General features: G+C 58.3%; 1 protein-coding gene across 1 annotated transcript; it reads right to left on the bottom strand.

The window, feature by feature from the left end:
- On the bottom strand, positions 1-26,420 carry SCN4A (sodium voltage-gated channel alpha subunit 4; the record flags this gene model as incomplete). The annotated part of the gene is made up of 22 exons (XM_082860602.1): positions 26,338-26,420; positions 25,911-26,039; positions 25,356-25,447; positions 23,126-23,386; positions 22,263-22,326; positions 21,867-22,008; positions 20,875-21,084; positions 20,095-20,248; positions 18,057-18,295; positions 16,085-16,258; positions 14,877-15,233; positions 9,257-9,748; positions 7,476-7,608; positions 6,644-6,798; positions 5,998-6,171; positions 5,779-5,901; positions 4,224-4,502; positions 3,884-3,937; positions 3,535-3,676; positions 2,903-3,000; positions 2,038-2,308; positions 1-1,226 (listed from the first exon to the last, which is right to left on the bottom strand). Exons 1-22 carry the CDS (start codon positions 26,415-26,417, stop codon positions 1-3), a joined length of 5,049 nt encoding a protein of 1,682 aa, XP_082716728.1. The 5' UTR covers positions 26,418-26,420.

The following is a 26,420-nucleotide window of genomic DNA, read 5'->3' as shown; positions in this document are numbered from 1 at the left end:
CTAGACGAGAGACTCTTTGACCCCTGGGCGCACCGTCTGCCCCGGGGGTGGGGCGGGAGGGAGGGCTGTGTCTGTGGGTCTGATGGACAGGAGCCCCAGGGCAGGTCTGGGGTCCCATGTCGAGCCCCTCCACTCCCCCTTGCTCTGCAAACCGCTGTTCCCGTTCTCAGGGCCATACATCTTGTTCATGGTGTCAGCAATCAGCCCCTCCTTCTCGGGTGCTGCGTCCCCGCTGCTGTCCTGACTGTGGCGGTACATGTAGGAAGCCTGCTTCACGGAGCGCTGCAGCAGGTGCCGGCGGTAGGCCCTCTGGATCTTGATGGCGCACACTTCCTCGTGCTTCCTCTTGAGGGTGGTTGTGATGGGCTCGTAGGAGACCTTGGATGGGTTGGCAGCCATGAACTTCTCCTCCATGGTCTCCTTGAGGGCATCCATCTCCCCAGAGTCTCCCAGGACCTCTTTGGTCAGGGCAAAGAGGATGTCCAGGCAGTGGATCTTGTCCCCTGGCACCATGGGCAGGTCCAGTGTGATGAGCTTGATCTTGTTGGGCTTGGCGAGCCTCAGCGGCTCCTGCAGGGTGTCCACGAAGTCGGAGAGGCGGCTGTAGTCGATGAACTGCGTGGCGTCGGGGTCAAACTTCTCCCACGTCTCGTAGAACATCTCGAAGTCATCCTCCCCGAGAGGCTCACTGCTCTCCTCCGTGGCCACGTTGAAGTTCTCCAGGATGATGGCGATGTACATGTTGACCACGATGAGGAAGGAGATGATGATGTAGCTGCAGAAGAAGCAGATGCCGATGGAGGGGTTGCCGCAGTCGCCCCTGACGCTGGTGCCCGGGTTCTCCAGCGTGGGGTCACAGTCGGGGGGCCCGCTGTTGAGGATGGGGTTGAGAAGCCCGTCCCAGCCGGCTGACGTGGTGATCTCAAAGAGGCAGATGATACTGTTGCCGAAGGTCTCAAAGTTAAACATGTCGTCGATGCCCGACTCCTTCTTGACGTAAGCGAAGTTGGACATGCCGAAGATGGAGTAGATGAACATGACCAGGAAGAGGAGGAGGCCGATGTTGAAGAGGGCGGGCAGTGACATCATGAGAGCAAAGAGCAGCGTCCTGATGCCCTTGGCCCCTCGGATCAGCCGTAGGACGCGCCCAATCCGCGCCAGGCGGATGACACGGAACAGCGTGGGTGACACGAAGTATTTCTGGATCAGGTCAGAGAGTGCGAGGCCTGCAGGGAGGAAGCGGTAAGGACTGCTGCCCTCAGGGTGGGCGGCTGGGTCAGGGAGCAGGGGGCATGCGCGGCTCAGGGGGGCCCAGCCTGCTGGGCTCTTCCCCAGAAAGGAGCAGTAGAAGCTCACCGCTCAGAGCGCAGCCCGAATGGCCTGACCCGTTAGGCTCTCCCAGGGGTCTTGGGGCCTGGGCTCCATCTTTGCCCTGACACAGCTGCATGGAGGTGGGACGTGTCAAAGCGAATGGTGGTAGGCCTATCGCTAAGGCTGTTTGCAGATGCCATGGATGAGAGGGCGGGGGAGGACAGCTCTGGGTGTGTGACTTCAGGCATGTCACCTAATTGGTTTGTGACTCAGTTTCCTCGCCTGTAAAATGGAGGTGACAACAGTACCAGCCTCAGGACATTAGCTCAGTGAGCTAATGCCTGTGAAGTGCATAGCACAGTGTCAGGCAAATAGTATATGATTGATAAATGATAGCTAGTTACTATCACAATGACACACAGCTCTCCTGTGTGTAAGGATACTGGAACCATCTTCTTATGTTTTTCTCGAAGCACACGGGCACCTGAGTGTGCGTCCACTGGACAAGTAAATGTTTCTCAGGTGTAGTCATGCATGTGAAGGTGACAGGTTGCCTGGGAGCCCACTGTATGTGCTTTTGCGCATTAAGTGTAGACACCAGGTGCACACGCGTGTGTGTATGTGTGAGTGTGAGCACGGCAGATGCGTGAACAGGTCTGTGTGTGGACATGAGGATGGGAGCGCCGGGCCTCCCTGAATGACTCAGCCCAGCCCGGCCCTGCTCACCCACAATGGACAGGATGACGACCACAAAGTCGAAGATGTTCCAGCCGATGGTGAAGTAGTACTGGCGCAGGGCCAGCATCTTGAGCATGCACTCGCCCGTGAAGATGATGATGAAGACCATGTTGACGTTGTAGAGGATGTCCACTTTGAGCTGGCTCTGGTCATCCGTCTCCACCATCATGGTGACCATGTTGAGGCAGATGAGGATCATAATCGTGATGTCGAACGCCTGCTGCGTCACCAGGTCGTACACCATGCCCTGGATCTTGTTCTGCAGCAGGGATGCGAGTGCGGGGATGCACGCCGAGGGGTGTGGGGGGCAGTGGTCAGGGCAGGACGTGGACCGGCAGAAGATGCAGGAGGACATGACAGCATGACAGGGAGAGAGACAGAGAGAGAGGAGGTGTCAGGTCTTGTGGCAGAGTCGGCCAGGGCAGGGGCGGCGAGACCCCCCAACAGAACAGGCCAATCTGTGGGGTCCGCGGGCATCCTTCCTCACTCTGGGACCTTTCCTCCCGTCAAGGTCCCCCAGCAGCCCCTCATCCTTCTCCTGAAGTCTTTGCTCACTGGGGGGCTGTCTGGACATCCTCTTCCTCCCCGTTCCAGGGGCCCTTGCCCCAGAGGCCACCAGCTGAAGAGCTGACTGGACACTGGGGAGCTGTGCAGGCCCAGGCAAAGGGTAAACCGATGACCGGAGTTTATCAGGCAGCTGCTGGCGCCCCTCCCGGCAGGTGGACCCAGCCTCACGCCAGGGACATAGCCTGGTGGGCAGAGCGCAGGCTGCATTTTGCCCCCTGCCCACTGTGGCCCCCTTAGGCAGGAGCCTCATACAGGCTGCAGGGGGAGGGGCCCGGAAGGCTGGTACCTGGGGCCGGGGAATTGGCTTCTGAGGCTTCTTGGAGCCAAGCTTCTTCATGGCGTTATAGTATTTCTTCTGTTCCTCCGTCATGAAGAGGTCTTTCCCTCCAAAGTATAGTGGGATGGGGCCCGTAAGGTTGCGGTGGGGGGTGTCCTCCTTCTCACTTTCCAGGACCTCCCCCTTCTCACCTTCTCAGGCACCACCCTTAAAGCCACCCGCACCCCAGCAGGGGGGCCGGTGGGACTTGCCTGGAGCAGCCAGAGATGGGGGTCGAGGGAGGCAGGGGAAGGGGGACTCAGGGGCCCAGAGAAGGGAGGGGAGGGGACTGGGTGACCGACAGAGGCAAGGGGTCAGCGCAGCCTCACTGCCCGCTTTGGGCCACCTTCCATCAATGTCTCGTTGGGTCCTCGGCATGGCAGGCGGCACGAACCTCATTCTGTACATAAGGAAACCAAGGTTCGAGGTGGCCACATCTCACTCGTCCAAGGTCGTCTGGTGGGATGTGAACCCAGCCTTGCTGAATCATGCCGCCAGCCAGCGAGAGCACAGCAGGTGCAGGGGCAGCATTTGTGAACATAGGAAGGAAGGAGTGGACGGAGGGAGGGAGGACGGAGCCCAGGGAGGGGAGGGCTGGACACTTATCTTCTTCTTCTGCTGGTTGAAGTTGTCGATGATGACGCCAATGAAGAGGTTGAGGGTGAAGAAGGAGCCGAAGATGATGAAGATGACGAAATAGAGGTACATGTAGATGTTCACCTCGTACTGGGGCTGTTCCTCCTTCTGCAGGGGCCACAGGATGGGATGGGGTGGGCTGGGTGGGCTGGGGGCACAAGCTGCCTGCTCCCTGTTCCCCATCGCACTGTGGGCCCATCCACCCCCAGGCTGTGGGGTCTCGGGGGCTCCTGAGGAGGCAGCATGGGGTGGGGATGGATCTGAGTCCTCTCCCCTGGCTCACTCACCAGCCACATCTCGAGGACCCCCACTCACCTCCCGGGAGTCCACGGCTGCATACATGATGTCCATCCAGCCCTTGAAGGTGGCCTGAGAGAGTGTGGTTGGGTGTGAGGGGAGGGGGCTGCCCCCTGCTTCCATCCTTGAGTTTCCCTCCCTGCCCCCGCCTGGTCCTCCCCAGAGGCTGCCTGCCCTGAGCTCCCCTGGGGAGGCATCCAATAGAGACCGGAGAGGTATAGACACTACCTCTGGGTCCCACAGCCCTAGAGGCAGGGTGGGCAGCCCCCTAACAAGGAGCGGCAGGGCGCTCAGGTACAATGAGAATGCAGGGGCACCTCCATCCCAGCCTTGGGCAGGGGCAGCGGGTCACACTCACCACCTGCAGGAGGGAGAGGTAGCCCAGACCCACGTTGTCGTAGTTGACCTTGACGTTGAGCCAGCGGACCTGGCCCGTGTGCATCAGGCTCTCGCACTCGGACTTGTTGTTGACCTCGGAGATGTCGAACCTCTCGGAGGTGGTGGTGTTCATGCAGTAGTAGAACTTGCCGGCAAACAGGTTGACGCCCATGATGCTGAAGATGAGCCAGAAGATGAGGCAGACGAGCAGCACATTCATGATGGAGGGGATGGCTCCCAGGAGGGCATTCACCACCACCTGGGGGCCAGGGAGGGGGTCACTTCCAGATCCTCTCCCAGGCAGGCAGGGACACCCAGTCTCCTCTGGGAGAGAGTTCCCACCCACAGTAACCAGGGGACCAGGCACAGTTGGGCCTTGTTGCGCAGGGAAGGCTTCCTGGAGGAGGGCTCATCTGAACCAGGCCTGGGGGAGAAGTCTGCTGGGCTTTACTTGGGGGCGGGGGGATGGTAAGCAAGGAGTAGGAGTAGTGGGTTGCCGGCCTGGTGGCTGAAGAGGGCTCTCCGCTTGGCTGGAGCTATCAGCCCAGAGTGGAGGCTGGGCTTCTCTGGAAGCAGCCCGGCCACGGGTCACCGGGCAGGAGACAAACACTCTTTCCTTGGCCCCCATAGGAAACTCAGTCCCCGTGACCTGTTCCCCTGCTCATCTGCTCGCAGGATTAGAGACACAGACCCAGAAAAGAAGCCAACAGAGTCTTTGAAGCAGCAGGACCCTTGGGACTGGACTCCTGTGCACTGCCAGCGGTGGCCACCCAGGCCAACCTCATTATTTCAGGCTGAACTGAATCTGAGAATTGTCTGTTTTCAAGGAGAAACCGTTCCATGACCTCCAGACAAAGTGGGTGGCGCAAGCCCGGTGATGCCCAGGGGAGCTCTGCTCCCGGCTGGGGCACCAACCAGCTGCCAGGTCACTTTCACTCTGGTGCGGAGGGGTCCCGGCTCCAGGGGTGGGACGGCCCAGTGCTGGCTGGCCTCTTGCATGACCAGGAGGGAGCCCCCAGGCTCTGTGCACTGCTGACCTGCAACCAGCTGCTTCATGGAAGTTCGTCCCTCTAGCGTGGGTTTTGCTCCTAACAGACACCCCAACCCCCCACCCCCGCCCCTTGCCTGGGGAAGTCCCATTGGTCTTGCCCAAACCCCGTATTTACCTGTCACTTCCGCCCTCAAACGCCTGAGGGAAGGGTGGGCAGGCTTGGAGTCCTGGGGGGCCCCAGTCTGAGGCTGGGGAGGGACACCTATAAACCCACAGACCTGCTTTCCTTCCTCTCCTCCTGCCTCGGTGCCCTCAGGGCCTCCTGGGAGCTGCTGCAGCCTCTGCTGCCCCCAGTGGTGGAAGAGATGAGCGAAGGAGGGGGCTGAGGGCGGGAATGGGCACTTGGGCTGGTGTGGGAGGATGCCTGGGGACCTCCAGACCTGGACCCCTGGTGGTGGCCGGAGTACAGACACCCCCAGCCCCCTTCCAAGCTGTGTCTGCTCCCCCAGCCCTCAGCCCTACTCAGAGCCCCCTCGGCACCCACCCTCATGCCCTCGAATCTAGACAGTGCCCTCAGGGGACGCAGAGCCCTGAGTGTCCGCAGGGATTTGATGGGTCCCAGCTCCGAGTAGCCCAGCCAGTTGGCCACCAGGCTGATGATGGAGACCTGTAATGGGAGGGGAGGGTGGTCAGGGAGAGCGGGGCCTCAGCCACAAGGACCGCCTGGGATCTGACTGCGGGGCCGGGGGTGGGGCAGACTCACATCCACGATGAGGAAGTCGAGCCAGCACCAGGCGTTGGTAAAGTACACCTTGAAGCCGTAGGCCACCCACTTGAGCAGCATCTCCACGATGAAGATGTAGGTGAAGACCTTGTCGGCGTATTCCAGGATGGTCCGGATGACTCGCCGCTGCTCGATGTAGATGTCCTCGAAGGCCTGGGGGCACCAGCAGGGCGGGGTGGCCGGGGCCCAAAGGAGGCCGGGCAGCAGCCACGCCCCTACCTGCCAGGGGCTGCTGGTTCCCAGGGTTCTGGCACCGGGGCCAGGCGGGGGCAGACTCCCCATCATGCGGGTGAGCCAGTGAGTTCCCGGTGGGGAGAAGCCCCTCAGCTCCCCTTCCCCAGGCCTAATAATAGTAACCCTCACTGGTCTGTCGGGGGGTTCACCTTGACACATCCTGCCCTCCCAACCCCCAGTTCCCAAGGCCTTCCCCACCTGATCCCCGGCCGGGACCTGTCAGCTAAGGATGCACAGGGATTCAGAGCCCATCTGTCTCTTTAAGAAAATTAACACAGTCTACAGCACATCCTGGAAGCACTGGTGAGTTCTTTAGGATTCTCTGGGTTCGGGGCTGCCCAGGTCTGGCCCCTGCCTCTGCCCAGTGCCCGGTCCCCAGGGCAGCGCCTACCAAGGCTCCACTGCTGAGTAGGATCATGAAGACGATGAAGGTCTCAAACCAGTTGTGCTCAACGATCTTGAAGCAGGCCCTGCGCAGGGTCCACCACATCTTCCCTCGGCCCTGGGAGATGTCCACGTAGAGGCAGGGAAAGCGCTGCACACAGGCTGGGGAGGGACGGCGGCAGGGGCACCGGTCACGGGCCTGGGGGCCACCTTAGGAGGCACAGTCCCGCCACCCAGGATCCGCCCCCACCCCCTACACACACACAACCGCATGCAGACATTCCAGAGCACAGGGGTGCAGGCAGCCAGCACAGGTTGTATAGCCGTCAGGCTGTCCCCATCCTCCCCCACCTCGCCCAGGCAGCCTTCACTCTGCCACAGCCCGGGCCCTCCGGGCAAAAATGTTCCCGAGGGGCGAGGCAGGCCTCTCTCTGGCGGACGAAGCTGAGGAGGACAGTCTTAGAGCAGCCACAGCTGAGCGCCGGCTTCGTGCGGTGCCGGCCACACTCGGGGCTCTGTGGGGATTCTGCACGGCAGCCCTCGGGCTGATGCTACTGCAGGGGCCGACACTGCAGGGGTCAGAGGCTCAGAGACGGGGAGGCATCCCCAGCTCTGACACCCCTTCCCAGCATTCTATTCTCCTGGGGTGCCACAGGGCAGGGCAGGAGAGCATCAGAGGAAGAAGGCCCTGCCTGCTTTTGGTGATGCGTGTGTCCCCGAGATGTCCCCAAGGGGGCAATGGGCTGGGGCTGCTGCCGGCCTCGGGCCCCTTACGGGGTCTGCCGGGCTGGGGGAGGCGCCCAGGAGAGGTGGGGTCACACACGCGGGCTGGCCCTCACCCTCGGTGAAGCACTCCTCGGGCTGCTCCCCCTCAGGGCTCTCCTCGGCCTGTTCCTCGGGGTCCTCCTCGGGGGGCTTGTAGTCGGCAGTGCTGCAGACGGAGGAGTTCCCGTCGAGGGGCTGCAGCGGCTTCTGCAGAGGCCACAGGGTCACGTGACCCCGGGCCCTCCCACAAGGTGGGGCGGGGGAGGTCAAGATGGGAGACCAGAAGGGAGAAGGGAAAGAGAGGGTGGAGCAGACTCATTCATTCCTTCATTCATTCAGCCCTGGATTATGCATCCACCACTGAGGCCTAGGCAGAAGAACCACAGGCCTTGGTCCTGCCCTTGGAGTGGGACAGGGATGAGGCCTGGGGAAGGAAGGGGATGAGCATGGAGCAAAGTCCGAGCCTTCCTATCCTCAGGGTCTGTTTGGCTGAGAAATCCAAAAAGGATGGACATTTTTCTGCAGCCAAAGCTCCAGCCTGGGGCCAAGGGAACCTAACTGGAGTGGGTCGGGTGGGACGGCTGGTGCTCCAGCCTGGCCAGGCCTCTCCCACCTCCTGCCGGTGCTGCATCTAGGCCGGCCTCCTGCCCCCAGCCTCCACCCCTCAAGGGGCCCCCTTCATGGCTGTGGGGGAGGCCCCTGAAGAGGGTAGCCTGGAGGGGCAGGGGGCGGCTGTCAGGACAGTGGCCGGAAAACCAGGGAGGGCCTTGTGCCCAGTCGACAGAAAGGGAAACCGAGGCACCGGGCATTAGGTTGGGCACGGCACCCGATGAGCCACTTGCCCTGCCCGTGCACCCCCACTCCCACAGCCCCCCGGGAGCCGTACTTGTTTCCCCGTGAGAGTCCCCGGAGCCTTGGCCCCGGCTGCGTCCAGCCCTCCTCCACCCGCTCTCCTCAGAGCGAAGTTACTGCCACGTTTCCCCGGGTATTTATAGCTTGGCAGGCGCTCGGCCCCTGGTAAGTCAGTGTGCCACGTATTTGGGGGAAACAAGGAGTCAAGAGCTTCCAGGGCAAAGTTTACTCAGGCTCTGGTGCCAGCGGGGCCCTCGCCGATAGGGTTGGGACGGGCAGGGGGCCCCGCCCGAGCTGCAGGGTGGGCGAGGGGGCTCAGCCTGAGCTTCTGGGGGCGACCACCAGGGCCTCCCCCACCCTCGCAGGGGAGGGGAACCTCAACCCAGCAGCAGGCCCCCTGCATGGGGGAGGGGGGTAGTGGCTCCAGCTCCCGGCTCTCTGTTCCCCTTGAACCCAACCCTACTGGGCCCCTGACCCCTCTCCTCAGCCCAGACCTGGCACTTTGGCCCACACTCGGAGGTTGGGGCTAGCCCTCCAGGTGGGGTCTAAACAGAAACAGATGATAATGGCAAGGACTTGGCAGGAGCTTCAAACCCAGAGGGGGTTTAAGAGAGGCCTCTGGGATTCTGGCCCTGGAGCTAGGGTGCCTCAGGTGAGAACATGCTGTCTCAGAGCGCCACCTGCTGGGGAGAGGGGACCCAGGTGGAGTTGTGGGGCAGGGGTGAAGGGAATGGCCTAGGGTATTAGGACAGGCAGGGCATGCCATAATAATTGTATTAATAGTAATAACAGTCACCGTTCACAGAGAGCTGACTGTGCTTTGCACACAGCATCTCATCTAATGCTCACAGTAATACCACAAGGTAGGTACCATTACCCCATTTTATAGATGGAGAAACTGAGGCTTGGAGAGGATTTGTGCCATGTTCAAGGTCACACAAAAATGTAGAGTCATGTCTGTCTGACTCCCGATCCCTCGATCCAGGCTCTGCGACGGGCTCACCTTGCCATCCTCAGGCTCTGAGAAGGTGTCCGTCTCCTCCTCTGTGGGCATCTCCAGGTCAGACTCCTCGGAGGCGATGGGCACGTGGATGGTCAGGTAGGGGTTGTTGATGAAGTTGAGGTGGTCCAGCTCAATGCTGGGGGGAGGGCCGTCAGCCAGGCCCATGTGGTTCAGGATATGATTGTCCTTCTTGAGGTCCTTGTTTTCATCCTCCTCGGGCGGTAGCTCCTTCTTCTCGTCTTCTGAGTCACTTGCCCCAGCCTCGCCGGCCTCGCCAGCCTCCCCAGTCCCCCCGAGGCTGAGCATGATAACCTTGGGGCTCAGGATCTTGCCATGCAGCAGCCCCACGAGGAAGGCTTTGGCGAAGCCGACACCCCACTTGATGCGCGTGACGGCGATCTGCAGGTTGTTCATCTCGCCATCCTCGTCCGAGGCCGCCAGGCTGTCGGCGCTGAAGGAGCTGAGCAGCAGGGCCAAGAAGAGGTTCAGGACCTGGGAAGCAGGGGTTGGGGGGAGCCTGAGCTCAGCCTCTAGGCCCCTGAGGGTGCCACCTTCAGCCAGCATGAGGGGCCTCGGGTCTCCAGATCAGACCCACCTCATGGTGGGCTGTTAAGGGGACGTCACCTTACGGAACCCTCACAACTGCTTGTGAAGGTGAGGAGTGCTACTGTCACGCCCATTTTACAGATAGGGAAACTGAGTCTTACGCACATGATAGGACTCTGCTGACAAAGGCAGAGGCAGGGTTCGGGGAGGCCCACTGAGTGACAGGGACTCTTTCTATGACTCTGTCCTCCACCTCCACTGCCAGGGGATGTGGAACAAAAAACAGGACTCATGTCTCCAAGCTTCAGGACTTCTTGGTAGGCTGAATCTTTTGAGCCTTCTTCTCTTGTCTGGTAAATGGGACTTCTTTTTTTTTTTTTTGCGGTACGCGGGCCTCTCACTGTTGTGGCCTCTCCCGTTGCGGAGCACAGGCTCCAGATGCACAGGCTCAGCGGCCATGGCTCACGGGCCCAGCCGCTCCGTGGCATGTGGGATCTTCCTGGACCAGGGCACGAACCTGTGTCCCCTGCATCAGCAGGCAGACTCTCAACCACTGTGCCACCAGGGAAGCCCTAAATGGGACTTTTAATAGACCCTGTGCTCCCGATGCCCAGATGCATGTCCCCTGTTGCTGTAGAAGGGGCATCTCACCTACCACTGTTCACTGCCTTTTCTTCCTTTGGGGTTCCCTGCTCCACCTGGTTCTCTTCTCTTAGCCCCACTGAAAGGGACTTCAGAGGCTACTGGTCTACCCCCGTCAACTTTATTTTCCAGTGGACAGACATTTACTGAGCCCCTCCCACTGTGTGTAGAAGCAAGTGGTCTGTTTGCCCTCCGCCTAGAGACAGACATTTGATCAGACAAATACAATGCAGTGGGTATGCACAAAGCAGAGACCGGGGTGCACAGGTTTTGAAACCACGCTGCTTGGCTTTGAACCCCAGTTTACTAGCCGTGTGTCCTGAGGCAAGTCCTATCACTGCTCTGTGCCTCAGTTTCCTCATCTGTACAATGGTGATGGTTCCAATACCTACCTCCTCACATTGTTGTGAGGATTAAAAGGTCAATACAAGTAGAGCACACAGTAGGCACTCAAAACTTGTTGGCTGTTATGTGTGTGATAATAGAAGACTCTACAAGGTACAGGGAGGAGTGTGATTAACTCTGAGGCCAGCTCAGCATTTTATGACTGAGGAAACTGAGTCCCAGAGAGGTGGAGTGACTTGCCTGAGGACAAACAGCACAGTCAGAACTAGAACCCCGGCTTCCAATCCTTGTACAACTTTAGAGGACATCATTTATTTGGACTACAGTGTGAATGGATACCCCAGAGGCTACACAATGCAGTGGCCCTGACTTCCACCAGCTTACTCCCACCCCAGGGCAGTGAGGAGGAAGGTACAGCCTGGCTGGGGTGGGGGTCCTGTCTCCTGTCAGCCAGAGGCAGGTCTTACTCTGGGGGTCTCAGGGTGGGGCTGTATGAGTGGACATGAGGAAGTAGGGCCGACTGTACTACGCCATTTTCTACAGGACTTGAGTATCCTCAGACTTTGGAATCTGCAGGGTGTCCTGGAACCGATCCCCTGAGATACCAAGGGAGGACTGTAATGTGAATCTCCCACCCTTGGCCATCTTCTCCATGCATCTCACTGTCTGGCCTTCACCAGTGTCCTCCAAAGTCTTTTTGTCATTGTCTTAACTATCATGTTGACATAATATCTTTAAAATATAGGGACTTCCCTGGTGGTGCAGTGGTTGGGAGTCCGCCTGCCGATGCAGGGGCGCGGGTTCGTGCCCCGGTCCGGGAAGATCCCACATGCCGCAGAGCGGCTGGGCCCGTGGGCCGTGGCTGCTGGGCCTGCGCGTCTGGAGCCTGTGCTCTGCAACGGGAGAGGCCACAGCAGTGAGATGCCCGCGTACCACAAAAAAAAAAAAAAAAAAAAAAAAAAAAAAAAATATATATATATATATATATATATATATATATAGAGAGAGAGAGAGAGAGAGAGAGAGAGAGAGAGACATCCCTGGTGGCACAGTGGTTAAGAATCTGCCTGTCAATGCAGGGGACACGGTTTAGAGCCCTGGCCTGGGAAGATCCCACATGCCGTGGAGCAACTAAGTCCGTGCACCGCAACTACCGAGCCTGCGCTCTAGAGCCCACGAGCCACAACTACCAAAGCCCACGCGCCTAGAGCCCGTGCTCCACAACAAGAGAAGTCACTGCAATGAGAAGCCCACGCACCGCAATGAAGAGTAGCTCCCGCTCGCTGCAACCAGAGAAAGCCTGCACACAGCAACCAAGACCCAACACAGCCAAAAATAAAAATAAATAAAATTTTTTTTAAAATGTGGTCTTAAAAAAATATATATATATATATATTATATTGTATATCTTCTCTCTGGGAGAATGTGCTGGGGGTATTTGTCTCCACTGCCATGCCTTCTAGCTACTTTTCTGCCTTTGCCCCCCACCAAAATTTACTGGTTTTTCTTTCCCTCTTTGGCGGGAGGTGTCCAGTTGCCAGAAACACATCTGAGATGGGAATTAGCTGCTCTCTGGGTCAGCAGGGTTTGCACACGGCTCCTGCCTGGGACAGAAATAGCTGCCTCGGGCCAGGCATGGGGGGTGGGTTGGAGGGAAGGGGGACTGACAGCAAGTTCCCCTGGGGGGCTCTGAGGGGTGGGTTCCCCATGCCCCGGTCATTTCCTCTTCTTCACAGTAGCCCTGAGGTGCCATGGATGCAGGGGACCTGGGTCCCCACACACACCCTGGTGGGGTGCTCCGGTGCCCTGTGGCAGACTTGCTTCCATGAGGCCTGGGAGGGTGGTGGGCAGGGACAGTGCCCAAGGAGCTGCCAGTGCCGCCCCCCTTGGTCACTCCGCTTCCTCTGAGCAAAGTGGGAGAGCCACAGAGCTGGGCCGGAGAAGGGCATCAGGGTGGGTAGGTGTGTGTGTCTGTGTGTGTGTGCACGCGTGTGCATGTGTGTGTGACGGGAGGGTGCGGGTGGCACACACACAGAGGCAGTGCAGTGCAGTGGTTCCAGACTCTGGGGCAAGACTGCTTGGGTTCAAATCCTGCACAGGTTACTAATCAACCTCCCTGAGACTTTGCTCGATAAAACAGCACGGCCCTCATAGGGGGTGGTGAGCATTAAGAGATCAATACCAGGAAAGTGCTCAGAATGCTGAATAACCATGAGTAGACGTCAAGCTGTCATCGCTGGTACTGCTGATGCTAACCTCATCATTGGTACCATTGCTGCTGGTATTGACGCTATTGCTATTGGAGTTACACAGACCCAGGTTCTAGTCCAGGCTCCGTTTCACACTAGCTGTGTGGTTCTGGGCTGTGCCTCCTGGATGCACAGAGCCAACATTACCTGCCGTGCAGGGTCGTCAAGAGCATTAGGGATAATACACGTAAAGCCCCTGGCACAGGAACCGGCACGTGGCAGAGCCCAACACCAGGAGTGTGATGCTGGTTGGTGATAGGTACTGTATCCGCCACTGTTCCCCCGACGCCTGTAACATTTGACTCCCCTGGCCTCTTGGGCCAAGTGCTTTGCTAAGCACTTGACATGTGTCATGTAATCCTTACGACCACCCAGTGGAGTAGGTCACCACTCCCATCATCCCCATTTTCCAGATGAGAAAAACTGAGGCCAGAGAGAAATAACTTGCTCAAGGTTTCCCAATCATCAGATGGCAAAGTAGGGGCCTGAAATGTTTTTGAGTTTACATACACACAGACAGAAACCCCCTGCAGACCCTTTTAGTCACCTCCAGGCCCTTAAACTTGCCCTCACAAACTTTACTGAGAGCCTGCTCCCACGCACCCATCCCGAATCCTGCCCCAAAGTCCTGCTGGGACATCTGCCCTCACTCTCCATCTTCCCTCACTTTCCCCACTCCCTAAGACCCCCCTCCCAGGAGCCACCAGCCTGGGTTCTGCTGTCTGGCTGTCCCTGGGGGCTTGGGACCCCCTCCCACCGTCCCCTCTTCAGTCAAGGTGACATCCCCCACCGCCAGTCCGTCCCTGCCCCCAGCCGGAGCTCAGCCGTATCTGAGAAGCGCTGACCCAGCAGCTCAAGGATTCCACAGGCCTTTGCGGAACATGGGGACGTGTGTCTTCCCACCCCCTGTTGCCCGGGGCAGCGTTGGCCACCACAGGGGGCAGCCGGGCACAGCTCGCCTCGCAGGAGTGACCCCACCCCAAGAAGGGGAGGAGCAGAGTCGGCAGGGTGAGGGGAGATGCCTCCCCCGGCCCCAGCCACAGAAATTCTGGTTAGCTGGGCCATGGCCTCACACCCCGTTTCTCATGGGCCCCTGCACCTCCTTCCCTGCACCAGCCCCGCATACAGAGAGTGGCAGGATGGGTGCAGCCCATGCCACCTCCAGATCCTCCCAATGCCCATAGCCTAGCTCCTGGGAACAGAGGGTGAGAGGGTAGGAGGACAAAAGGGCCAGGAGTTCCTGGTACCAACCCCACGCTGTGCCTTCTTCGGTCACAGTCAATCCTCCCGGCCACCCCCTGAGGGGCCACCATTTTTCTTCCACGTGAAGTTAGAGAACTCAGCCAACCAGAGAGCAGTGGTTCGTTCAAGGTCACATAGACAGCGGAGGAGCCGGGACGTGGGTCAGTCTGACTCCAGTTATCATGTGACTTTACCCAAAACACTAGGTCTCAACAGTACTACTCGCAGTGTGGTCCCGGTACCAGAGGCAGTGACATCACCCAGAGCTCATTAGAAATGCCGGTTCCTGGGCCACGGCTCAGAGCTGCTGCATCTGACTCTGGGGCAATGGGCCAGGAATCTAGGTTTTGAGAAACTCCCAGGTGATTCCTAAGCAGGTTAAAAATTGAGAGCCACTGAGTTAGACCATACAAAACTGCCATTTGGGGCTGGGGTTAGGTAGAAAACAAGCAGCGGCGGTGTCACACAGCGTAACCTCGTGGGAAAAGGGCCCTTCAGCGACAGCCTGATTTAAAGGAAGTAAAGGCATGGACACACGCTGGACACTTGGATGTCCTGGGCGAGGGTGGGGGAGCCACCCAGCCGACCTCACTCACCACCAGGTTGCCGATGACCATGACCATGAGGAAGACGGTGAGGCACATGGCCTGGCCGGCCACCTCCATGCAGTCCCACATGGTCTCGATCCACTCCCCGCACAGGATGCGGAAGACGATGAGGAAGGAGTGGAAGAAGTCGTGCATGTGCCAGCGAGGCAGGCTGCAGTCCGCGGCGATCTTGCACACGCACTCCTTGTAGCTCTTGCCGAACAGCTGCATGCCCACCACGGCGAAGATGAACACGATGATGGCCAGCACCAGCGTCAGGTTGCCCAGCGCCCCCACCGAGTTGCCGATGATCTTGATGAGCATGTTCAACGTTGGCCACGACTTGGCCAGCTTGAAGACCCGCAGCTGCCGGGCAGGGGGAGGGCAGGGGCCAGTGAGGCCCGGGGACCCCTGGTCCAGCCCCAAGAGAGCCCCATCCTTAGAGGAGAAAGAGCGGTTCCCTGACCAGGGATTGAACCCAGGCCCTCTGCAGCGAGAGTGGACCACCAGGGAATTCCCAGAAAGAACTCCTTTGAACAGCTCAACTCCCAGCCACTGAGGGATGCAAGGCCTCAGTTTACCTCTCTATGAAATGGGAATGCTCACATCCTGCCACCTCATCCTCTTTGAGTGATCAAAAGAAAGAGTCCTTATCTCTTAAACATACAGGCTAAAGTATTTGCAAGTGAAATGAAATCTCGGGATTCGCTTTAAGATACTCCCCACAGAAAAACTGGGGGGACAGATAAAACAAGAACTGTAGAATGTTGAGCTGTTGGAGCCGGGTGAAAGGCACACGGAGGTGTAGCTCACCTCCTCTATACTTCTGTGGATGCATGAGAGGTCCCTAGGGGGTAGTGGAAAGGATGCTAAGTCGGAGTCCCAATTCCACTACCGATGCACTTCCGGAGCCTCAGCTTCCAGCTCTGCAATATGGGCTGAAGTCCCCACCCCACTGCCACCCAAGGTCACTTAGGAGTCAAGCCCAAATGTCAGCTCCTGGGCTGTCATTTCGGTCCCCCAGCAGCTCTGTGTGATAAGGGGGAGGGCACCTTTCTCCTTTTTTCCAGTAAGAAAGGTTCTAAGAGGCAGCGTGGTGACCAAAGGGCAGAGGGGGCTTTACTTCCAGCCCTCTGGCTTCTTGGAGGCTTCTCCTCCTTTCCCCCAGGCATCCTCACCACACCCTTCCCCAGCCCGGGTGCAAGGGCCTCACGCACCAGACGGAAGGAGCGGAGCACCGACAGCCCCTGCACATTGGCCAGGCCCAGTTCCACCAGGCTGAGGGTGACGATGATACTGTCGAAGATGTTCCAGCCCTGCTGGAAGTACTCATAGGGGTCCATGGCGATGAGCTTCAGCACCATCTCTGCTGTGAAGATGCCCGTGAAGACCTGCAGGGTGGGGTGCAGCCCCCGTCACAGAGCCTCAGGGGCACAGGACCTCGGGAGTCTCCAACCCCACTCCCACCTCCAGGGCTCGAGGGGAGGGTGACAGAGCCCTGGGGGCGCAAGCAGTGGTACCCACGGCCCACAGATGTGTGTATGTGAGTGAGTGAGGAGCGGAACGACCATGCCACAGGGCAGAGTGGGAACCACTCAGACGCCGGGGCCCGTCCATTCCTGGCCTTGTGACTGTTGGCCTGTCACGTGACTTCCTGGGGCCTCAGCCCAATCATAATAATATTCAACACTCATAGAGCATGCTGTCGTTCACATTATGACCTTATCGGTATCCCAACCTCTGTGAGGTTGGGAGGAACGATCGCGCTCATCCCAGAAATGAGAAACTGAGGCGCAGAGAGGCCAGCAGCAAGCTGTCGGTCACACCGCCCACCTAGAAGCACGTCTCAAGCCAGGTCTTGGGGGGCTTAGTCCAGTCTCCTGTCCCTACACCCTACAGCCTCTCTACCCTGGTTGGCTGGGGTCCCAGGACCCAGAAAATCTTGGTGGCTTTGGAAGTCTAAGGCAGGGCCCCAAAGAGGATGAAGCAGAGGATCAGTGAGAAGCCAGAGCTGAGCCCCCAGAGCCCTGGACTTGTCTGAGAGCTGCAGAACCTCTAAAAGCTCCCTGGGCACAGTCCCCCTCCTGCCGGGCACCAGCTGCCCCGGGCCCACAGCCTGCCCGGGCACATGCTGAGCCCCGCCCAGGAGCTGTCCCTGCCCGTAGCAGGTGCCCAGACAGCAGCAGCGTGTGGGCAGGGGGTGGGCAGGCGGCGGGCTGGGCCCATCACACACACCCCAGCAGCTGCACCACGGGTCCAGAGCACACCCTTGCTCCTCCAGCCCGGCCTGGCCATGGCCGCCTCGGGTATCTCCGTGGGGTGGACGTGCCTGCCTCGTGGGCTGGGGAGTCCAGGGTCTGATTCCTGTGCCGCCCACCCAGTCCTTGTCCTGCCCCAGGCCCCAAATCTGACTCTTCCTGGGCTCCCCACGCCTCAGGAGAGGGGGAGCATCTCGCCCATTCGCCATCCTGGAAAGATTGCAAAGGCAATTGGGGAGGGGGGGGCTGGACTGGAGAAGGAGGCAGCTTTTTCCCTTTGTCGGGCTCCACAGGGGCTGGCAACGAGGTGATAATGCTCCTAATGGGCAGGGATAAGCAGGCGGATCAGTGTGTGTCAACAATAGCAGAGCAGAAAGGGCTGGAGGGGGAGCTGGCCCGGCCATGCCGGAGAAATGGCAGCGGGCAGGGGGGCTCAGGGCTGGGGCACGATGCCCTGGGGCCTCCAGGGTGAGCGGGGGCCTCTTGAGCCTGGGTGCCCATGGCTCTATGCCCCCACTTCCAGGTCCCTTTGTCCCTCTTAGGCCCACAACAACCTCTGAAAGTGGAGAAACTTGCCATCCAGCCACCCCCATACCTCTATGCTCTCACTCCCCCATCTCTGCCTCCAGGGCATGGCCTGGACCCCAAAGCCCCTGAAATCCTGATCATAAGAGGTCAAGCACCTCATCCCTATTCTAACTGCCCCCAAGTACCCTAAAACCCAAATGCCACGTCCCATGGGTCACCCCATGCACATCCCTGGTACATCAACTCATGCCCCATATACCCACCCATATGCTGGGAAAATAACCCCAGCCTGTCCCCTTATGCCCCCTAATCGCGACCCATATTTCCACACAGCCCGTCGGGCCCTGTGGCCCCTCTCCTGTCCTGCACAGGAAGGACAGCCTCTCCCTCGTCCGCTCCCTACCAGGTTGCCCACGTTGAGCACCCTGTCAAATTGCTCCGTCATGGGGTAATGCTCCATGGCCATGAAGAGGGTGTTGAGCACAATGCAGATGGTGATGCCCAGGTCCACGAAGGGGTCCATGACGATCAAGTGGACGATGTTCTTGAACTTCATCCACGGGGTGCAGCAGTTCCATATGAGCACTTTCTGGGAACACTTGTACCACCATGGTGGGCACTTCTGGTGGGCCTCTTCCAGCTCTGGGAGTAGGGTGGAAACAGATACCTGATGAGGATCCCCCCTCACGTGCTCCTTCCTCCACCTAGGTCTTTGGTCCCACCTTCCAAGCCCCGCCCCCTGGAGCATCACACCTCAAGCCCCGCCCCCTCAGGGAGGCCTACTCCAAGCCCCGCCTCTCAGTGGGTCACCCTCAAGATCCATCCCTCTAGACACCGCCCACATGGCCCCACCCCTCAGTGCCCCGCCCCCCAACACGCTGTCCCTTAGCTGACCCTCAAAAAGCCACACCCTCAGCAGCCTTACCCCTAGTTCCTCTCTCCCAGTGTTCTACTTCAGCTCCGCCTTCCTGGAGCTCCCCACCCCCCAACGCGATGGGGTGACTCCCATCCTCTGCCTATGGCCCAGGGCTGCGATCTCGGCTGGGGAGGGGCCCGAGGGCCCCCAGGGAGAGGCGGGAGGCCACTGCAGGGGGTTGGGTCCCAGTTCCACCTGCTGCTGGCCAGCACCACTCGGGAGCAAACCATGGTTCCCCCCGAGGGCTCTCCCTCTCACTGCCAGTATGCCGGCCCCTCCAGACTGTCCCCAGCCAGTCCTTCCTTTCCCACCAGGGTAGCTTTCTGGAAACATCCCCTGTTCTTGCCACTCCAGCTCTAAACCCCTGGGGCTCCATAAGGCCCATGGGTGACGCTGCTTCTCCTCCTGGTCTTCCAGGCCTCTGCTGCCCATGGGGGTTCTCAGCCTGGGCGTGCTCTCCTTTAATTACCACCGGAAATGGATGAGGTAAGTATATTAGTGCCCCCACGTCATAGATGAGGAAAGAGGACTCCCAGGGCAGCCCCACAGACACCTGGGTTTGAGTGCGTGATTGGGACACCCCAAAGTTTGGGGGCGGCTGAGCCGCACCCCCACCCAAGAATTAGTAAACCAGGCTGCAGATTCTACACCCCTACCCCCAACCCGGGTGCTACTGCAGGTGCCCCAAACTGTGTCTGAGGCCCCAAACTTCCCACCACAGTCCCCGCAAGGACGGCGTTGAGGGACCTCCTCGGCCAGCCCTGCCCAGCGTTCCCTGGGGCATTCTCTGGCGGGGCACACAGACACCTGGATGCCCGTCACGCAAGGTCAGCTGGGATGGGGCCCTCTAGAGGTTTGCAAAGTCCTCCAAGTCCTTCCTGGCCCAAGGCGAGACCCCTGGGGAGGGGCCCGCTCCCTTCTATGTCAGATTTCCTTGCATCTCCCTCCCTTGCTTCCCCCTTTCCTCCTCCTCCCTCCCTCTCATCCATCCACACACCCACGTCTCTTCCCATTCATTAATCTTTCAGCCCACCCACCCAACCATCCATCCATCCATCCATCCATCTGTATGTCTATCCACCCTCTCCTCGTTACCTAATCCTAGTGTCCCACTGAGGCCTGGGGGGCAGCACAGGGATTTGGGGGAGTCTGTGACTCTATCTGGGCAGAGGGACCTTTGATGTTTAACTTTTACCGAGAAGATATTTGAGGAACAGGATCTCCAGTTTCCGGAACATTGGGCCTTCCTGGTTCGTATTATTATCCTGTCCTTCCCCATTGCCTTGGCAGCCCCCAAGGCCTCCCGGAAGCCCCCAGTTCCCGCCACAGCCTGGCCTTGCAGCCAGAATTGGGCCAGGGTAAGCCAGGACTATATTTATCACAGCCATTTCTTCGATGCCAATATTAAGTTACTGTCCTGAAGCTGGGCCCAGCCAGGCCCTCCCGGCCCCCACCCCGGGAGCCCAAGTGGCCTGATGGGCAGGACAGGCAGAGTAGGGTGGGTATGGGGATGCCAGGCACTCACCTTCCATAGCATCTGAGATGCCGCTGTCTGCGCTGCAGCTGGGTCTTGGGGGCCCCTTCTCCCCCGCCGATGTGTCCAGGCTGCCGTTGCAGTCTTTGCCGTGGGCTGGGTCCTCGTCTGCCTCCCTACCTTCCAGCGCCTGAGCGGCCTTGGCCTGTGGACCAGCAAGGGTGATGGACATAAAGTCCATTGCTGAGCCATGGGGATGGACTAATGGACGCTCAGAGCTTCTTCCTGAGTCTTTCAGGCTGGGGGCCCCTCTTTTTGGCCTGCACCCAGCTTACTGTGGGCAGGGGCGGTAACCTCGGTGGTGGTGGGGTGACAGGGTAGGGACCAAAGTGACTGAGGACACACATCCTGAAGACCCTTCACTCTCTGAAGCCTTGACTGACCCTGCCCTTCATGAGATGATGGGTAAATGTACAGCTGCTCCCTGGGGCCTCATCAGGACCCACCTCTCCCTCAGCCTGGACCCGTACGCTGCCCATAAGGAATCATAAAATCATAGGAATTGGAGCTGGAAGGCTACGTCAGGTTTAACTACTCCAGATTCCTTGTTATATATGGGGAAACTGAGGCGCTGAGCTGAGAAATACTCTTTCTACTGCTTGCATGCCTCCCACCCCACCAAAGCTCCAGCCTGGGCCTTCTGTTCCCCATCCTCTGCCTCGCAGGCCCTACCCCATGCCTCCCCCGACCCCCCTCAGCCTGCCCAGCAGCACCCAGGCTGAGGGGCAGGGAGATCCCTGGGTCCTCGGCCTCCTCTCCCTGAGTCCAGACCTTCCCCACCTCTTCCTGCTGCTTTTTGAATTTCTCCAGCATCTGCTGAAACTCTTCTTCTTTCTCCTGATTCTCGGCCAAGGTGGCCTCGTTCTGCTCAGCGTATGCCATGGCCACCACCGCCAGGATCAGGTTGATGAGGTAGAAGGAGCCCAGGAAAATGATGACCACGAAGAAGATCATGTAGGTCTTGCCGGCTGCCCGAAGGGTCTGGGAGTGGGGGAGGGAGAGAAAGCGTCACATGGCACTCCCCTGCTTTCACCCACACCCATCTCCATACATCCGTCGCCCAGATAGGTAAACAGAGAGGGTCCTTCACAGAGCCCGGCAGTTTGAGGGCTTTTGAGGCAAGGTATAGCCACCCTTGGCAGGCTAAGCCACATTCTGGGGTGCTTCAAAATATATACTCAGGACCCAGACCTTCCTGGTCTCCTGGCTCAGAAAGCCCAGAGGACCTCAGCCAGACATCTTGAGATCAGAGAACCAGGATAAAAATTGGGGAACATGGGCTTTGGGATCAGCTTGAATCCTGGCTTTCCCATAGCTCCTGGCATCTAGTAAGAGCTCAGCAAATAGTAGCTATTATTACTAAATATTATTATTAACATCATCATGTTAGAAACATCACCAGGAACCAGCAGGCACTGTTGCTCCAGACCCAACCTGCCCACCTGCAAACAGTGGAAGGTAAATAAGTGTGTCTGGGCAGAGTTGGAGTCCAAGCTGCCCTACCGGTTACTGTGAGGCCTGGGAGTCTGTGCCCGGCTCAGATCTCAGCTCTTAAGGCAAATGAGAAAAAGGAAGAAAGGGCTGAGGCTCAGATCTGGGCAGGTGCCTAGTGTCAGAGGGCTCTGAGAACCCATATGTAGGGGCATTTAGGGGGTACCACGGAGGGGACAGACTTGTTAGGGGCCCCACCAAGCCCGGAGGAGGCTGTGGAGATGGAGGGAGGTAGCCATGGGGCTGAGGGGCAGGGCCGGGGGCCGCTGTACCAGCTGGAAGAGGTTCTCCCAATAGTCCTGTGTCATGAGGCGGAAGAGAGCCAGGAAGGCCCAGCTGAAGGTGTCATAGCTGGTGTAGCCATAGTTGGGGTTCCGTCCGGCCTTGATGCACTCATAACCCTCAGGGCAGCGCCTGGGGATAGGATGGGGGCTGGCTTTAGGGAGAAAGGAGAGCTCCAGCCGGGAGATAGATGGGGGGATCCCAAGAGAAAACTATCCTTCCGTCTTGTCTGCACCCCCCAAAATGGAAAGTGTTCCCCCCATGCCCATGAATTTTCTTTACGTTTCCATCCACCCCAGGTTCTCATCCCTAATCATCCCCCATCTTCTGACAACCCTGGGACATCTGCCCTCCACCCCCCCCACCCCCCCACCAATGTCACTCACCCAGCATCGCTGCTGTTCCCACAGAGCAGGGCGTCATTGGAGCCTTCCAGGAAATAGAAGTTCCCTTTGGGAGTCAGAGGTCACAAAGGAAACATGTCACCACATGGACACTGTGGGCACAGTACCCACCGTGCACCTGTGGACACATCTGTGTGGACCACACGCACCAAACGGATGCTGTCTGGGTGCCCCTTCCCTCTCCTTTAAGGGCAGCTCCAAGTTCCAAGGTCTCTGGGTAGATACATTTTGCTGTCAGCTCAGTGCCTAGTGTGGGGTGCCGCAGGGGCACAGAGGGATACGGGGTGGGGGACATGCATGTGTGTGGATGGGGCTACCATGTGCCTGTGCAGGACCCTCAACTGAAGGGGGGGGATGCGGCTAGAATCCAGGATGCCAGGTTGAAGAAGGGGTACCATTTTCTCAGCTGCCAGGAGGCACAGTGTGAAGTAATAGTGGCTTTGTGAGAATGTTGCCTCATGCGTGTGAGGCTATGAAGTCTGGGTATGTGAATAGGATGCGGGGGCCTGGTGGTGGCCCTGCCAGGGTGCGAGCATGTGGTGTAATGGAGAGCAAGGAGTACGTAGGTTAGGGACTATGCACTGCTGCTTTTTATAGCCAAAGTTTGAGGATTTTCAAAGCAATTTGGCATTTGTTGTCGCACAAACCCTTTGAGAAAGGTATTGTTGTCTCCGTCTTATAGGTAAAGATTCTAAGGGAGGGGGAGATGAAGTGACTTGTCAGCGGTTACCCCAGCTGGCAAGTGACGGATTTACACTCAGGTCTTCTCCATGCTCTTTGTCTCACAAGGGGCTGCCGTCGGGGCTGGGAAAGACCCCACTGGCCTCCCGACCCTCCGTCCTTACCTTCGTCATTGATGTAGGCATCCCAGTCAAAGGTAGAGTTGCTGGCCCAGCTCTCCTGGCCGTCCCAGGTGTCATTGCCGTACCACGTGGTGTTGGTGTCATTGAAGGGTGGGGGCCAGCGCACACACTTCTGCCGCAGGTTTCCCATGAAGAGCTGCAGCCCCACCAGGGCAAAGACACTCAGGCAGAAGACGGTGAGTATCATCACATCTGACAGCTTTTTCACCGACTGGATCAGGGCTCCCACGATGGTCTTCAGCCCTGATCACAGGGAGGGTGAGAGTTGGGGCTGGGCAGGGCAGGGGGTAACTCACCCACTCAGTCCCTGCGAGCCTCTGCCTACTCCACCTCCTTCAAGCCCTGACTTACTTGGGGCACTGCTTGCCCGAAGCCTTCCCAAATTAGCCCCATCCTTCTCTGGTTACAACCTCCAACTGGAGCCTTGCATGGCCACCGAATCTCAGCCACTAGACAAGGGACTACGAAGACTTCACAGTGTGTTGCCCCAACTCGGAGAGCGACACCCAGTCACACAGTGGAGCTGAATACATGTCGCTAAGTCAGCACTCCTGAAGGGTGTTCCTTAGAACGCTCATCTCATCTCGCAAGCTGTGCCCTTAACAAAAGGGGTTCAATCACGTTGGGGGAAGGCTGAGCTCTGGAGCGCCCTCTTGGAGGGTCCTTGTGTAGATTAGCCTATCAAAGGCTCGGAAAAGTCCTACAGAAACAAAAACTTTAATGCCACGTTTCACCTTATTTGACACAGAACATTTTCTCTCTCTTTTTTTTTCTTTAATAAATTTATTTATTTTTGGCTCCATTGGGTCTTCGTTGCTACGCGTGGGCTCGCGGGCTTCTCACAGCGGCGGCTTCTCTTGTTGCGGAGCACGGGCTCTAGGCGCGCGGGCTTCAGTAGTTGTGGCTCGCAGACTGTAGAGCGCAGGCTCAGTAGTTGTGGCGCACGGGCTTAGGTGCTCCGCGGCATGTAGGATCTTCCCGGACCAGGGCTCAAACCCGTGTCCCCTGCATTGGCAGGTGGATTCTCAACCACTGCGCCACCAGGGAAGCCCCCTTTCTCTTTTAGTGCCTGTTAACACCCAAGGAACAGCAGGGTTCACTCTGAGAAGCTCTAGGCTGACTTTGCAATATTGCATTCCACTCCTCTGGATGGTCAAAGGCATAGCCAAATCGTATGGAATTCCAGGCTCAGATTCCATCGTCTATAGAAGAACCATAACTTCTTCCTTGGGCCTAATCAGTGTGTCTCTTGCTTCAGTATGAGTTTATTTCTTTTTCTTATCCTGGTATGAAAACAGATGCTCAGCAGCCTCCTTATAAAAGCCCTCTGAGCTCTGAGGATGCTGGAAGCCTGGCACCGAGGGAAGGTATTGTGGCCTTGACTCAGGGGCCAACGTGCCGTGTGGCCTTCAGTAAGCTCTTCCCTCCCGGGGTCCCTCCTTCCTCAACTGCAATTCACGAGGGCTTTGGACTAGAGGAGAACTAACGTATTTGCTAGCACTATGACTTCACAATTTCCCCTCCTCCCAGAGTCTGTTCTCCATGCCTTTTCAGATCATCTTTCTCTCCTTTAATGAACCTTCTCCAGTTTCTCCACATGCTTTTTTGAGGGTCCGGATGATCCAGATGCTAGTTATTTCATGCTTCTTGCTGCATTTCCTTGGAATTGCCCTGGCCTGATTGCTCAGTGGGTGTGTGGCGTGTTCATTATTGAGCCCACAGGGCTGGGACTTTCTATCACTGATTCTCTGTGCCTCTCTCAGGTGGAGGTCTCTGCTCTGCCCAGTCTGTTTATTTTATCGAATACACATACCCTGTGTCAGGCATTGTTCTAAGCACCTTATTGCTATCAAGGCTTTGAATTCTCATAACAACCGGATGAGTGGTACTGTTATTAGCCACATTTCACAGATACGGAAATTGAGGCAGACAGGGAAGCCACTTACCCAAGGTCAAAGTTAGGAAGTGGTGGAGGTGGGAATTGAACCCAGGCAGTCTGGCTCCAGAATCTGTGCTCTAACCACCTTGCTATGCTGCCTCTTAAAACTCATCCTCCCACCTGGGCCCCTCTGTGTCCAGGCTTTGGTGTGGGTCCTACACCACCTGGGAGGGTTGTGACCCTGAGTCACAGAACTTGAGTGCCTGGTTCCAGGCCTGGGGGAGGGGGGAGGCCTGATGGCCTGGGCAGAGGGTCCCTGCTCCTCCCCAGTACCTGGGATGACTGTGATGGTTTTCAGGGCCCGCAGCACCCGGAAGGTTCTCAGGGCTGAGATGTTGCCCAAGTCCACAAACTCCGTCAGGTACCTGGGTGGGGAGGTTGGGGCGAGGGCTGTGTCAGAGCCGGGGGTGGGCGGTAGGGCAGAAGTCACAGGTTCTCCAGGCCCAGAAGGAGGATTCCCAAGGAATCCTCGTAGTTGGGGTTACCGTGGAGTTGCGGGGGGACAGGTCAGGCACAGCAAGTTTCCTGTCGGGGCCCGAGAGGTGGGGAAGACAGTGCAGCAGCTTTGCTGAGGAGTGGGGTTAGCAAGGGTAGCCCAGCTCTCCCGGGTGGGGACCCGTGGGACTAGGGCTCAGGGCTGCTGTGTGTGGTCATATGTGCTATGTGTAGGGGCACCGGGACAGACTCCCAGCCAGACCCCGGGAATGGCAGCTCCTAAAACTGTGCAGCCCGCTATCTGCAAGCTGGACCCACAGCCCTGCGGTCCACCCTCTGAGGCCTGGCCCCCTCCCCTCCCCAGCCTCAGGACGCCCTCGGGGCCCTGCTCACGCCATCATGATGACGCTGAAGTCCAGCCAGTTCCAGGGGTCCCGGAGGAATGTGAAGTCTTCGATGCAGAAGCCGCGGGCCAGGATCTTGATGAGGGACTCAAAGGTGTAGATCCCTGTGAAGGTGTACCTGGCAGGGAGAGGGCCGGCCAGGGCCAGCCATGTCACGCCGGGGCCGGGGTGTGGGTGGCAGTGATGGACCTCCTGGGAAGGAGGGCACAGAAGTGACATATGCCACCCAGGGGCTGAGGACATTGGGTGACAGTGTGTGCCATTCCGGGGACTTAAGGTGCTTGTTGATGGGGGTGGCAGTGACAGTGTTTGTCTCCCTGGAAGACAAGAGCGGTTTCACTCTGGGCATCCTCAGAGTGCACACCTGGGACCGGCAGACACCTGGGACCGGGGGACCGGGGGAGGGGGAGACTTACTCCACATGCTTAGACCAGGAAGGCGGGTCGCTCATGGTCATGAACACGCAGTTGGTCAAGATGGTGATCATGATGAACATGCT

This window comes from Leucopleurus acutus, assembly GCF_964270905.1.
Source record: "Leucopleurus acutus genome assembly, chromosome: 19".
In the NCBI taxonomy this organism is placed as follows: Eukaryota; Metazoa; Chordata; class Mammalia; order Artiodactyla; family Delphinidae; genus Leucopleurus; species Leucopleurus acutus.
Note: the sequence above shows the minus strand (reverse complement) of the source record. Positions and strands in the feature narration are given on the sequence as shown.